This window comes from Pagrus pagrus, assembly GCF_965226575.1.
Source record: "Pagrus pagrus genome assembly, chromosome: 10".
Lineage (NCBI taxonomy): Eukaryota > Metazoa > Chordata > Actinopteri > Spariformes > Sparidae > Pagrus > Pagrus pagrus.
This window is the reverse complement of record NC_140194.1, coordinates 6,165,715-6,180,494: the sequence shown is the minus strand read 5'-3', so window position 1 is coordinate 6,180,494 and position 14,780 is coordinate 6,165,715. Positions and strand designations below refer to the sequence as shown.

At 41.8% G+C, this 14,780-nt stretch overlaps 1 protein-coding gene across 2 annotated transcripts in view; it reads right to left on the bottom strand.

Moving 5' to 3' along the window:
- Positions 1 to 14,780, bottom strand: part of furinb (furin (paired basic amino acid cleaving enzyme) b) — an 84,636-nt gene that overhangs the window by 16,279 nt on the left and 53,577 nt on the right. For both annotated transcript variants that reach the window (XM_084365045.1, XM_084365046.1), the window contains 2 exons: positions 2,664 to 2,752; positions 29 to 201 (listed from right to left, as the gene is read on the bottom strand). In XM_084365045.1, the coding sequence (XP_084221171.1) occupies positions 29 to 201; positions 2,664 to 2,752 (262 nt within the window). The remainder of the gene's footprint in view (positions 1 to 28; positions 202 to 2,663; positions 2,753 to 14,780) is intronic.

Genomic DNA, 14,780 nt, shown 5'->3' with positions numbered 1-14,780 from the left:
AAAAGTCCAAGCTTATGCTCTGACTGACCTTGGTGATTCCCTCGAGAAAAGCCTCTTTAGCCAGCTTGGCAGGGCCGTCCAGTGACTTGCCATCGTCCTCTGGGCCCCAGCTGGCGCTATAAATGTGGATGTGCTGAGAGTTGAGGCTGAGAGAGTGGGCCTCCACCACGTCTGTCACCTCCCCATCCAACATACGAACTCCTGTAAAAAAAATTAACACGCAAAGTGAGCAGATTAGGTTACCAAACTAGAAAAAAGTGTTGGAGAAAGTGTGACTGAGTGACAGGTGGAGAATAGATAGCGAGCATATGATTTCTGGCTTTAGACGGAGGAGAGGTGACAAAACCTGAGGGTACAAAAAAACACAGCATGAGGTGACAGGAAGAGAAAAACGTAAGTAATAGTCATAGTAAGACTCAAAGAAATCGGTCGGACTGCACATTCCCATTTTATCTCCTGCCACAACCTTACCCACAACAAACAAAAACAGAAAAACAGGAGAAAACAAAAGACTTCACAGGGAAATACAAAGACAGAGTTCCAGTTTTAATGAGCAAGCACACAAAGCGTCACCTGCAGATGCTGCTCCGACTGGTTCTACACCATTTTGCTGTCACGTAAACATAAACCAAGCTGGCTATTAAACCAAGAGAAGGCTGCTTCCTGACCCGACCGTGCCCACAGGAAGGATAAGTAGACAAATCTAACAGACTGCAGAAGAGAGAAAGCCACACATACACCCTCACACAGATACAGATGAGCAGAGAGCTTACAGGGCCTTCAACAGACGTGGCGTGTCCACAGGGGAGCACCAAATGTCACCTTTCATCATACCTGAACGCAACCCTGTCTGTGCCTTTGAAGTGAGCAGCCTCAGATCACTCATCCGAACATTAATGGCTGTAGAGAGGCGTGAAATAAACCGCCCTCAAATAAGGCCCATTACTGGAGAGAGGACCCCCGGACCTCACAGGCAACGCACCGACCGATGGCGTCCACATTAAGACTTCAATAATCCATTCTAGACAACCTGCCTGGCCCCGCAGCCACAAACGCATGCCAGTAGGGATGGAGCCAAAGCAGTAATTACTCTGTTGGCGTGGGGCGTTTCGCCGTAACACAAGTTTCAATACTGAGTGGCCTTAAAAAGAATAACTTCCCTGAGCTAAACATGGAACATAAAGCACAATGTTTGCTGGGTGATCACTATGCATGGGCTGTTTTGCAGCAGTAATGATAATAAGCGTCGTAACCCTTCTAATCAACTTCCTGCTGCTCGGCTATTCCTTATTAAGTCACCGCTGTGCGAGTTCCCTGCAGCTCCAATGAGTCAGAGGGTTCAGGTAGGAAAGCAGCCATGAATGTGTGTGTGGGAGGGAAATCATGTACAGGAGGTGGAAGGAAACACCAAGTGAGCCAAGCAGGGTCAATTACAGGCTTTACACACTAATCAGTAATCATTGCTCAGTAAGGATTCCCCCTTTTGTGCGTCTCACACACACCATTGGTGTTTGGGAGCAAATCACAGATGTTTATAAACAATCCGCTGACCCTGGTGACGTGAACAGATTCACGGAGGGGTAATTTACAGGAACAGCCGATGCGCGGCTCCGTCTGGGGATGAATGGTAATGAAGAGTAAGGAGGAGAGTTATGAGTAACATCTGCGATCGGGACTGCTCAGGGCTGCATGGGCTCCGCTGAGTCTTGTTGGCTGCCGTCATGTCATTGACAGATTGTTTGGTGACAAAAGTTACTAAAAGCCTCCTTGGAATACTTCATCAAATGCAAAAAAAAATATCCTTTCAGACTTAATTTGTGATCGCAGGTTTAATTTAATCAAACCTCTCTGAGTATCTTCTTTCTTAATGCATTTTTGGACATGCTGACAGCTTTATTACTTTTTAAACAAGAGCCTGACCTAAGAGTGTTATTCTGACCAGCTTTTAAGGCAGATGATTTACACAAGCGTGTGAAAAGAGGTCCATTGTATTGTGTCAGTTTTCTTGGCATTAACATAGAACTGAACACAAAGGACTCAATAAAACACTTAAAATGTACCTCGCTCTCTATCTAATTGGTAGAAGACAGACAGGAGTTTTAGTGCCAAGAAGTGCCAAATAAAGGTGGGCTGAGCTTTAATATGTGTTGGTTTGAATTCAAAAAGTCAGATTAAAAAATGGGAGTCATGAGACCGACACTTTAATTTGTTTCACGAGCACTCATCAGTCCTAATGACGCTGGGATCCATCTCACTTCCACAGACAAACACCTTGAAGAAAATGATCAAAAGCTGTTCTTCTCAGTGGCGATAGGTCAAGGACAATCTACTGTGTGCTCTTTCCTATCACTGCAGCACACTTGCACTTGTGCCTCCAAAGAATGGGGAATCAATCAGTCTGTAAAAGAGTCAATGGTCCGGAAAAAAAACACATCACGGATGTCAGCTATTATCATAAACTGTGAAGTCGACTACAGCTCTGATTTTGATTCAGGTCTCAGACCTAATAGAGCCTCGCTGAAAGAAATCCACTTTTCTGTTAATTAATTTAAATGTGAATATTATGGTGCATATTATTTCTAATTAAAATAATACCAAACTCATTTTATTTCTAATTAAAACACTGTCCCCAATTAAAAATCCCAGCGGGACGCTTCACTCACCTCCAATTTTAGCATTATAGGCCACACCTACACCACACACGCCGTTGTTGGCTGCGGCTGCAACCTCTCCTGCACACCGAGTTCCATGTCTGCGGAGAGAAAAAGAGTCGGAGACACAAACGTCACAAAGGAGAGAAAAGATTTGTTACACCTAGAACTGAGCTCAGCTTTTAAACAATACTGTAGCTAAGTGTGGCTAAATATTCACCACAGTCAAACAAAACTAAAAAAAAAAAGCTGATGGCCCTTTTACAAGTGCAAGAAAGCAAGACATGCCTTCTCAATTAAATGGCCATTTATTTGAAGAGCTTTGAAATTCAAGACGTACTTATAACGAGACACAGAGCGGCGACCTTCATTGTGAACATGAAGTGCAATTATGACAAGATAAAATGCACAATAAGCAACAACAAGCACAGTCAGTCGTAAAAAGAAATATGTGGAGCATTAGAGAGCGTCGAGTGAAGTGAAATTGAATTGATTGAAATAGATTAAATGACAAAAATGTTAATCTTTAAAGAAATGAAATCACATTTTCTTGATCAGTCTTTCAAGCTGAGTGATGATGTCCTCCAATAACACGCTAGATTCTGCCAAAGTCTGAACAGTTTCACATAAGAGCTCTCCGTATTTGTGTCTTTTGTCTTATAGCCCTAGTTATATTGTGACTGTATACAGTTTGACAGTTAGAAAAAAAAAGGTGACGATACGTACTTCTGTGCACCAATCAGAGTTGAGTAACATTTGGATCAAAATCTAATGACAGTTGTGGGATTTGTTCGCTTGTGCTGCCAGCACTGTCAATCAATCAAATCTGACCAAACACACCCACACAGTCACAGATTTTCTGAGTTTGAGTGTTAAATTCTCAATAAATCATAATAAAGGAGTTTTGTCATGAATGTTCCATGTTTCAGAGAAATACTCATAGTTAAACAGCTCTTCTCTAAAAACATTCTGCTGCTTGCGACGAATGTTCAATATAATAATACATATATCACTGCATGTGAAAAGTCTTGTCTTCCTTTAAACAGCTGCTTCAGAGGGCTCCCTTCTTTTCACCTCTACTTGATTTCCGAGAAAAAATATTGGAAATCATTTCTGTTCAGAAATCCTCCGTCGTACAGACTACAGGGATACAGGATACACGCTCTTCCAATCAAAAGTAACTGAAGTGAAACCGGAGGACAAATACAAAGACCTGTCTAAAATCAACTTTACCTTGACACTCACCGGCCGCAGGCCATCCAAATGAGATATGAGATGTTATCGATGTACATGAATTATTCACTGAGTACCTCATTAATACGTTCAACCAGTCTTGAGTTTCAGAGAACAGACAGGTTCCCCACTGAGTGATGTCTGGATGTCAAATACACGAAGATTTCACTGACAAAACCGCTCCGACTCACAAAAAGTGCTTCATTAACTACAGATCCAGTCGTATAAAAGACGATGAAAAGTCTGAATTGAAGCCATTGCAGCTTTTGCATCACTCCAGGCAAATAAAGTTCCAGTTGTGAACTGGATTACATTCGTTTCAATGCCTTCTGAACCGGTGTGATCCGACTGTGAATGAATAGGGAGGCATTTAACACAGGTCATTAAGATTGTCTTCTGATTACAGAGCAGAAATCTGATTAGGAGGTGTACAGTGTCACACCCGTTTGTGTGAATGTTATCGGAACAAAGCTAATTAGATCCAGAGTATTGTTTTGGAAACGCCAAAAACGTCTTCCTGTTTGATCTCCCAACCTCCCTGGTGATGAGGCAGAGGACAAAGTCGTTTCACAGGGTCAGAGCACGGCTACGCCTCCAGCTGGGATCCTGATTAGACTCTGTGTAGCTCCCTGATATATTAGCCACCTGCTAATTCTCACTCTAAAACGTTTCAGCAGAGGATCACTGCTGTCTTCTTCCTAATTCTTCTTCTCTTTCTCTCTCCCTTTTTACACAATCTCAGGATTCAAAGAACAAAACACAGCGAAAAAAAGGATGTTTGAAAAAAAAAGGAAGACAATCTTGCCGTTGAATCTGGCTTCCCGACAAATCATTTATTACATGACCCGGGCTGTCAACAACTACAAGCGTTGAAGTGATTTTTAAACAAGTAATCAACTGGCCTGACAAGGTGTTTTAGTCACTGACTGATATGCCCTTATACTAGGACCTTGGCACAACATATGGCAGGGTGCAATATATCACAAATGCAATTAAAATGTTGTCATTGCTATCAGGAGGCTGAACTACATTGTTTTACTGCTAACTAACTTTTTTCATATCGTACAAATGGCAGCAGGCAATGAAGACTTGATGGCTCCCTCCAGAACAGTTTCTGTACTCGTGGGTTAAATTGAGACTTATTATGTGGGAGCCCATTTTTTTTAGTAGTGTCACAAAGCAGCAGCAGTTTTTATGAAATACTGCAGCTTCAAACATAATAATGGACTAACAAGAGCTAGAGAATCCTTTCAATTCACACACACAAATCAGTCTCTTTATCTGATCATTAAAGCGACATCTAGTCTATAAAAAGTCTTGAGTCTCAGTTATTCAGATTCCAGATACCACAGGTCGAATATAAAGAATCAAAAACACCGGACCTGATGTTAAAACAATCCCTTGTGCTAACAGGTGGTAAACAACTTGTTTTTGAGAGTGGTAGACTGTTGACAGGTGGGGGTTCTCAAGTGGGCACCCTCCATCTTAAATGTTTAGCTGATTAACCCACTACATCTCTGGAGGGCTCAACAGTGAAATCTGGCATCCCAGAACTACCCCCCACTCTGTTTTCCTGATCTATTGATGTTAAGTTGATGTTCTTGGAGCCCAGCAAAGATTTTTGTGCTTGAATCATACCCACTGGCTGCTTATTTCACCTGCCTCTGAGACCGATTTAATGGTGTGCCGCAGAGCTACGCCATGGATTTCTAGGTCCTTTAGCAGTCCGATGGGAGAAGAAGCCACAAATCCTCTGCTTCCCACTTCTATCGGACAGACTTTGGTACTCCAGCCTTGCTGTTTTACTTCTGCTGCCAGCTCTGCTGTGTAATTTCTTATGCTTGTAGGCCTCCTCCTCCCACACCACAGTGTGCTACTCAACTGTGAAGTACTCGAATACAGTGTACCTTTGAGGTACTTGTACTTCACTTGATTATTTAAATTTTAGGCAACTTTATACTCAAATACACTACATTTTGGAGGCTTAATTGTACTTTTTACGCCACTGCATTTTATATAATATATCCAATATATTGAAGCTGAATTGGAAATTGGAAAAGCATCAGCCTCAGAAATCAAGTATTAATCTGGCTCCACTGCAGTTATCTGACAGCTATAGTTACTAGTTGCTTTGTATATTCAGATGATTACGACAAAATATAAATAAACTAGTATTATTATAGATGAAGCCGCCCCGCTGTATATAAATACATTGGAATCAGAGCCAACTTTGCCAGCTGCAACATTAAAGTGACATACACATGCATCAGTATTTATAATCCAGTAATACATCATCCTGAAATGGGTCATTCTGCATAATGAGTACATACATATTTTACTTGACTAAGATTTTGAATGCAGGAATTTTACTTGTAGTATTTCTACACTGTGTTATTGCTTCTTTTACTTAAATAAAATACCTGAGTATGTCTTTGATACTCAGTAGCATAGTATACTAAGTGTTGAGCACACCTTTTAGTGAGTATGTATTGTTTAATCAGCGCAGAGGAACAGACTGGCCCACGTATTACATTTTAGCTCACTAATGCGCCCCTGACTGTGTCTGAGAGAATGGCTCTACAAGCTCGTCCACACATATCAATCACGTTATTATGTGGCGAAACACAGCAGAGTGGGCGCTGAATGGTAACTGTCAGTCGTTTCAAGCGGAAAAACAAACATAGCTGTAGGACCACTAGCCTTTCTGCGAGTGACTGGCATGTAACTCATATTCTTACCCTCATTACCAGTGCTGCTCAGGACACAATTTAACCTACTGCATTTTTATATTTTAATGTACCTGATTAAAACATAAAAACAAGTGCAGATGAACTCTATTTGAAGACTTACAAGACACTAAGTGCTTCTTCTGTAATTTAGTGTAGCAGAGGGTCAATGCTGCGAACCAGCCTCTGTTTTTAATGTATTGGGATCCAGTGCTTGCACTTGTTTGCTTTAGTTTGAAGTCTAGCTACATTTTAAAACAATTTATACGACTAATTTTCTCATCCAGAGCTGTTAATTTCCTTGCAGTGGAACACTACTGAGCAAACACAGAGGAAACCCTAATTCATGATGTGAACATATTCCTTCAGTCTCCTTTAATGCTCAGGCCAGAGAGCTTGCAACCATCGGCACAGGCCAAAACCACATACAGTCAGCATCGGGGCCAGCCAGATGGCTTGGAACAAAGCAATGCATGCTTGTGCTATGTATAGAAATATGCAGTTGAATTGCACAGGAAATCGCAGCGTTAACTGTCAATGACTTTAGTTTAAAAACAAACAAATGAAAGAAAAGCTTGGCTCACAGCTTTGCCTTTTGGAACAAACATGCTTTGAATTTGTGGCTGGAAAAATAAACTGAACTCTCTTATTCGTTTCTTTCTGATTAGCGATGCTGCGACTCAAAACAAAAATCACAACTTAACCTGAAAAAAAAAAAATAGTTGCCTTGTTTTTGAAGCACAAACGAAAGTCCATGACTATTAATAATACGCCTCTGGCTGCAACTATCTGCTCGCACAGTTATTGTTTTGTGCACAGCATCGTAAAACAGGCTTTTGTGCTCCAGACAGCACATATCCTCAGACCAAGGAGCCGTGGCCACAGATGCGATGCCAGGCAGAGGATTCAGCCAGGATGGGCAGAGGGAGCATGAAGCCAGATGCCTGGGAAGACATTCATAGAGGCCATACACACCAAGATGCAGCTGTTTTGAATACTATCTGTATGCGCACATGCGTGTGTGTGTGTGAATGTGTGAGTGGCCTGGACTGAATTTCGCTAAAACAGCCAGACAGCTTAATATATCCAGGGAGGCTAGGATGTGCCAGAGCGGACAAAAGGGTTTGAGATGAAGCCACACATTTATCTGTCAAATGTCCATGAAATTAAATGATTTCCGAGACACTTTACTGAATGCCTCCATTCCACATCCATTTAAAATAGATTGGAAGAGGTGTCACACACAGAGACTCGCAGGGTCAGGCCTAAGTGTGTTGTTTGAAAAGTTGAAAGTTTATGAGAGAGACGTCGCATAACAGCGGGCTTTAAAAATAGTGCGGCTTCATGTCGGAGACAGACAATGACAGTAAATAAATCATTAGTGTGAGCAGGAGGATGGCAAAAGCTAAATGCAGACGAGCCGTGGAGAAAAGACCCAACAAAGCGTATGCAAAGCTTAGATAAAAGGCTGCTGAACTGGAGCTGCTCTATTCATGCAGTCAATGTGACCTCTCTTATCTTATCAGAAGAAGCAAAGGGACGAGTGAGGTAATGCTTTTATCTCGCCTCCTCAGGACAAGGCACCGTGTTTGGTCAAGTCGCTGCCCTGCCATTCATTCACTGGAGAATGTAGACATGTCACCCCCATAATCTCGCTGGACATTAAGCAATGCTACCACAAACCATCCACACTCATCATACTGCGCACTGCAGTCTGACACACACAGAGCATTTATATACCCTCAGAAGACTGCAAAAACCGCATCATCTTATTGTAGGCGACTCTTTTTTGTTGTCTAATCCTAAAGTCAGTTGACTCTTACCCGTACTAATTACATCTTACATCTAGAATAGGCAACGGTAACTATGCAATAAAAAAATCACTGCATATTTTCTAATGACTGGAAGGATTTATTTAACTGGCTTTTGAGTTTTTTATTACTTTTATGACCAGTTTTCACATCCTCCTGTCACCATGGCAGCACTAGACAGACGTATTGTATTTGTCCAGGCTGCGTCGTGGTTTAATTACACTCTTCACACTTCTCGCTGTGTTTACATTCTTTCATTTACTTTGTGATGGCAGCAGGGTTCGCTCGTCTCATTAGTGAATATAAGACGAATTCCCAGCAGTCTTAGTGATTACATTCTTTCATTCACTGTGACAAGAAGCTGTCTTTCTGAAAAGGAGCTAATAACTCTCCTTTCTCTTTATATTACACAATCTCTACTGTTATTGGAAACTTGTCTCCACATAGTGTCTTTGTAGCCTTGGCATGTAGTAACGTTTCTGAGGAGCTGTCAGTGTAGCTAAATACGTAAATCTATCCACTGTAAAGGCTTTTTCCAGAAATTTAGTATTGCTCATTAACAAAGTTAAGAGACTCAGAAGAATCAGATTACAGAAAATAATACTCAATATCACACAGCAAAGGCAGACATATCCTGACTAAGTCAGACTGGGTCAATTCCCAAAAATGCTGGATTACTACATTTCCCATAATGCAACTGCACTGTACAGATTGTAAAGCCCATTGAGTCAATGCGATTGTGATTTTGGGCTATATAATATCAATACAGACTCTGCCCACCTCATAAACGCACACTTCTTTTAAACGCTGCACTTCTAGTTTAAAACTCCAAAGCTCTAAAATCTTAAGTTTTAAGTCCGACCCCAGATAACCCTGGTGACATCATCAGAGGTTCTCCTCCAGGGCCACAAAGACATTATACAAGGTTTGAACAGGCTGAGTAGTACTCTTTGTGACTAGTAAACTGAACTTAATGTGTCTGCATTACTTACAGATGAGCAAGAAAAAGATAATTTCTCCATGCTTAAATGGCACTGCACCTTCTCATACAGCGCTTGAAACAGGAAGACATGTACTCAAGCATTTATGCTCACAGATGGTATGCAAATGTGACCACACATACACACCCATGCACTCGTGTCTGTGTTGTGCTGTATGCAGTATTTGTGTTGAAATATGCATCATCAAGTGTGACTGATGTGTAACCCATGCGTGGCTTGACTCTAGGATCAGTCTGTTGGTGTTGCTTTGTTGGTTTCTATCTGTTTTCAGAGGGACTGAATAGGGTCCGTTCATCGGAGCTGCCAAAAGGATTAGGCTATTTTCTGCTCTGCTCTGCTTGGCTCAGCTCAGCTCTGGCCTCAGGCAGGACTGTTCAAATGGTTACATAGCAGTGTGAAGTGGAGATCTCCTCATTGTGTGGCCGAACACAGAGGCGCTGTCTGCGGCTTTGTTGAGAAGATGATCAGATGAGTTTGCTTCAAATTCCATTCCAGACTTGAATGTCACGGGTTTGAGAAAAAAAAAACATACAGTGGGGACTTTTTTTTACAATACAGTAAGCAGAAGGCAGAAACTTCAGAAACACAAAGTCCATCATCTGTCATGACCATTCATACCTAAAGGCAGTTTAGAGTCTCTGATTCATTTGACTTGTATGACCTTATGTGGGAAGAAAGTCAGGCTGATATGAAGGGAAAGAATCTAACTCCACAAAAGAAGGCCAGTAACAGCTGTGCTACTCCCTGAGTAAAATGTATTATCACTCTGCTATATGGAGCCCTGTGGTGGAAGAGGAAATAAACTCTTTTAATGGGGCTATTGTGGTTAAAATGACCATTGCAGAATGATAAGTTATCTGAAAAGGACATAAATGAGAACAAGGAGATGCACTGTGACAGAGTGGGTTACTGAAAACAGATTGATTAAGTCTGTCAAACAATAAAGCACTTTTAATTTATTGCTAATGGCTTGAAAGCAATCAATGTAACTTAATGGAAAAAGCAAGAGAGAAAAAAAGCTCAACTTCGCCTAGCATGTCTTCGCGTCATATTCAACACAGCGGGGAAATATCGATTGGCTCCGGGTGATTGGCAATGTCTCGTTAAAATTGGGTTTGGCTTAGGACTGCCACTTCCAATCACCATGAGCTATATCCTCATTGAAAATTTTCAGAAATAAAGCAGCTATTGATCATTTTCTCTGGCAAAAATAACAGCGGGAAAGCCGACAGAAAGCCTGAGGAATTGAGTTTAAGAGTGAGGTCCCTGCCAAAATCACCTCTGAAAATGTCTGCCTGGCTGTCTGAAAAATAAACACGCCGTGCCCGGCAGAGTAAACAAGACGAGAGGAAGCAGAATTACATTATTCAGACTTGACAAAGGGTGGCAGCTCTGTAAACACTAATATATAAACTCAGTGTAAACAGTGGAGGGCATTTATCTGCCTCATGTGATGGCAAAAGTAAATAGAGAAAACATATGTAGTGTGCAGGTTTCCTACTCTTAAGAGTCGAAGGAAACTTATGTAGAAACTGTCAAGCATCAGCCTCAGAATGAAAAAATGAAGTCTCGCAACAGGGCTTACACAAGTTACCTTTTTTACTTTAGCAATTTAACCTTTTAGTTATTACTAAATTGAGATAATATTGGCACATTTAGCTACACAAGTACTGCAATGACTTAAGTTTTAAAATGTCTTTATGCTCCTTAAACCGCTGTGAGGAAAATACAAACTTACTATAAGGGCATGAACGCGGATGCTCGAGGGACTGTCAATTCTGCACAATGTTGTCTTCCGAAATGTTTCATCAGGAAAGCGAACGCAGTGCAGGTGTGACCTGCTGTGTCAAACACTGGAACAGAGGTGCTAAAGCAGATGACGCGGGAGGAAGCTGTCTTCTTTGATTTGTGCTCTGCTCCAGTCCGACTAGTCCTTTATCGCCCCTTGATGACTCAGGTTCGTTACTTCAATACAGACTTGGATATGCATGCAGAGTGTTTACAGCACGGCGGGATGAGCTTTCTGATCTGCATTCACATTCTTAAATAGAGAACGTTTCAGGGCTTAGAAGCCACTTGTCTGGCAGCATTTGGCCAGAGGCACAGTGCCCACAGACGGTATTTAACCGTGTTGCCGTTTTCCCTCTTTCTGAAGTTGTGGCCTGAATTTAATTGGATTGAGATTTCTTTTCTTCCGACGAAGTACAAAGACTATTCCACAGCGACACATTTGAAATGGTGTTCACAGACACATTTACCCTCCAGAGTCAATAACCTGTCAGATTTGAACAATATTGTTGGATTTTGTAAGAGGATAAATCATTAATTAACATCTATTCTCTAGGAAATCACTGAAGAGGGATAAAGATCTTTTAAACTTTCAAATAACTAGTAATTAATGTTACGAGATTTTTATGTTTAATTCATGAAAGTTTCACATTTCAGAAATAGGTCAGAACATCAGAACCTTACTTATACATTTAATAATTCATAAAAAAAACCCTTTCAATAACATTTCATAGGATTAAATAAAAAACGACCCTACTAAAAGTCATCAAATACTTCACCTGTTAATAACTGCAAGGCTCTCCCCGACTATCTATCACTGGAGACGCCTGCCTGACCTTGACTGATGTCATAAGAAATTAAGAGTATAATGAAACTAAGCTTAAGATGCGTGTCACCTGCAGCGACTGGTGCAGGTGCATTACCCATTTTTCCTATCCAGTGCATTACTGCTGAAGGAGCACTTTCATGGTCAGAGAAACAAATAGCCATGAGCCACCAAGGACAAAGTAATTTGATAGGGCGGGAGAAGGCTACAAACACTTCTCTTGGTCTTTCTCAATGCCATCATCAAGATTAGCCAACCACACCTCTTCCTTCATCTCGTTAGCCTCGAGTTCACGTCACTTTTCGTACCCAGACGCTGATGGCTTAGTTTGGACTGAAGGACACACAGGACTATGAACCATGCCAATCATTTTCTAATATAGGCAGTCTCTGCACAATCGAGGCATGTGGGTCTCAATTAATGGATAGCTGTGAAAATTTCCCTGCAGGAGCTTCTGGCTCTCTCTACAGGGACTTTTAGATGGACAGAGACAGTGTGTGTGGCTGAATACATCTGTAGAAGAGAGGGCAGTGAGTGAAAAACAGAAATTACTACATAAAATGCCAGTGTCCAAATGAATGATTCTAAGCAAGCAGTAATTAAAGCCAACAAAATTGGTTAATTAACTCTTTGTTCGACATACGCAAAAATTCTGGTCTCAATGATACCTTGCGCGAATTATGGAAGCGACTTACGGCAGGAAACTGAAACCAGCGTTAATAAGGTGCTAATCCTCCTTCATAGAGCGATTTGTATGGCGTATCATTCATTCACGGGACTATGTGGCACTTCAGTGTTGTGCTTGAAGCGGGTTGTTAGTTTACGTCGGCGGACTCCATCCGTTAGCTACTGTTGCTCTCTGTAAGCTGAGTGGAGAGAGGCATAGAGACGAGGAATTCGAGGAATCTGATGATTGCTAACTGCAAAACGGACAGGATGTTAAGCTAAAACGACAACATCTTGTACAGAAGCTTTAAACAACTTGTCCACAGGCTTGTATATGGCCAATAAACAAGTAATTTAGCAACTTGATCAGCAATTTACGGTAGTTGCGGCAAGCACTGGAAATATCACCAATAATCGTCTCCCCGGTGACCTCGCCGGGAAACTCGCGGATAGAAGGTTCTGCTCTACTGACAGGCTGTAGACAGTAGATGAAATCATTCCTGACGTCCTCTGCTTTAGCCTCACCCTCTGCATCCGTAACGCACCAACATAATGGAGGAAAAGTGGAGGAAAATGGAGGAAAAAAAGACAAGCAGTGTCATGATGAAGCACAAATGGATTACCTGCTTGGCCAGACTTCAACCAGCCTTCAACTTTGCCTGCACCCACTTTAACAATCATCTGCCAGAGCTGCCAACTTAATAGGACAGAGCATCTCAATGGAAATAGTCAGAGATGAGAATTCAAAAATCAGCCTTGCATGTCATCAGTACAAATGAACTGGCCTTCGTGGATATGGAAAATACCCGCCTCCCACTCTTCTTTGCTTTTTGTTGTCCAATGAATTTATTCATATAATCTCATTGTGAGGGGGTTGGGAGCATTACTCACTGTCGGCCAGTACTACTCTGTGGTGATTTACATGACTCATTGGATATAATTTGTCCACGCCAAACACCGCAGCTTCCACGCTGTACACACTGAGACACGCCCTTGCTTTTCATTCTCTGCCAATAAATTGATCCAATCCAAGATAATTGCTTCAGCAATTCCTCTGACATGGGTAGAAGAGTGTGTGTGCAAGAGCAAATCTATGCACTCTTTGTTTTTATTATGAGCGTCTTTCTGAAGTAATAGCATGGTGCAGTTGGGGAGCTGAAGTGAACCAGAGGCTGGGAGTAATCCCCTCCAGTGGTGCTTTGTTCCATCAGCAGGACTGAGTGGGTTCTACTTTATACCGACAGAGAGGGCTGGGGTCGATCTGCATGGCTGCTCGAGCTGTCGGCAAGGACAAGAAACAAGGCTTCCACTCAAAAACCTGCTGACGCTACCCTCTTTCAAGATGGGTAAATGCTGTAGATGAATAGATCACATTTCAGATGAGGACAAAAAAAAAACAAAGGCTACCTGTGCAACAGAGGCAGCTTAGAGAGATAAACAACGTGAAAGTTTAAATCAGAACAACCTTGCAGAGATAATTCTACTCTCACACAGTAGTCTGTACAATCTCACGAAAACTTGTTAGGCTTACTTAGCGTCTCCCTCTGACCAACTGCAAGTGGATGCTGCGCTTTGAAAACCAAAATAAAGAACAAAAACAAAACAACAAACAGCTACAAAAAGACATGGTGGCACTCATCCCAGAAAAGAGAGATTTGAGACAAATCCTGCTGTGCATTTCAGAGGCAGGATGTAGCTTCTCATCTGCTCCAGGGGGGATTGGACTAAGGCGGAGAACCATGGTGTTTGTAGAAGGGAGGAGGGTGAAGGTTTTGGATTTGCCCTCGCTGGAGCTTTAGTGTTCCATCGTTAAATTGGGGCGAATGCGTTTTAATGCGATCAACAAAGACTGGAAGGGAAGAGCAAGAATCACTGAGGGCAAGTAAACAACTATTATATTAGCAACAAATAAGTGCCAGACAGGCTGTGAGGCAGTACGGGCTGGACCTTGAAATACAGCTACAGCAGCTTGGATTGTGTACTGAAGCAAGAGGGGAAAAAAGAGAAAGATCTTTCAAGACTTTGCAGAATGACTGCACCAGCGCTTTCAAACTTTAATAATTGGTTGCTAAATGTAA